The sequence below is a fragment of the Bison bison genome, unplaced genomic scaffold, assembly GCF_000754665.1.
Source record: "Bison bison bison isolate TAMUID 2011002044 unplaced genomic scaffold, Bison_UMD1.0 scf7180017864180, whole genome shotgun sequence".
NCBI classification, from domain to species: domain Eukaryota; kingdom Metazoa; phylum Chordata; class Mammalia; order Artiodactyla; family Bovidae; genus Bison; species Bison bison.
This window is the reverse complement of record NW_011494752.1, coordinates 16,072,915-16,073,436: the sequence shown is the minus strand read 5'-3', so window position 1 is coordinate 16,073,436 and position 522 is coordinate 16,072,915. Positions and strand designations below refer to the sequence as shown.

At 61.7% G+C, this 522-nt stretch overlaps 1 protein-coding gene across 1 annotated transcript in view; it reads left to right on the top strand.

Moving 5' to 3' along the window:
* LOC104990773 (tumor necrosis factor ligand superfamily member 12-like) overlaps positions 1–522 on the top strand; it is a gene marked incomplete at its 3' end in the record, with an annotated part of 6,371 nt that extends 5,849 nt beyond the window's left edge. Inside the window, exons 2-3 of the mRNA XM_010843093.1 lie at positions 69–193; positions 385–522. Coding sequence (XP_010841395.1) covers positions 69–193; positions 385–522 — 263 coding nt within the window. The remainder of the gene's footprint in view (positions 1–68; positions 194–384) is intronic.

The window sequence follows — 522 nt, the reverse complement described above, 5'->3', positions numbered from 1 at the left end:
GTCTCACTGGCCAGTGTGAGAAGGTTCTATAGAGGGATTTCCCCCTGTCTCTGAACACCCACATTCAGGTGTGGACGGGACGGTGAGTGGCTGGGAGGAGGCCAAAATCAACAGCTCCAACCCCCTGCGCTATGACTGCCAGACCGGGCAATTTACGGTCACCCGGGCTGGGCTGTACTACCTGTACTGTCAGGTAAGCCCCACCTGGCTCCACGGGTAAAGCCGGAACTGAAGAAGGGCTGGGCTTCCAGGTTGGGGGCAGGTTAAAGGTGGAGAGGGGAGTGTGGGGTTTGGGCTGAGAGGAGCCTTGGGCCTCTAAGGACACCTGAGATGAAGCCCAGGGCCAGCAGAGGCCTGGACTCCGCCCCTCCCCTGCCCCCCCAGGTGCACTTTGATGAGGGGAAGGCTGTCTACCTGAAGCTGGACTTGCTGGTGGATGACACGCTGGCCCTGCGCTGCCTGGAGGAATTCTCGGCCACTGCGGCCAGTTCCCCTGGGCCCCAGCTCCGTCTCTGCCAAGTG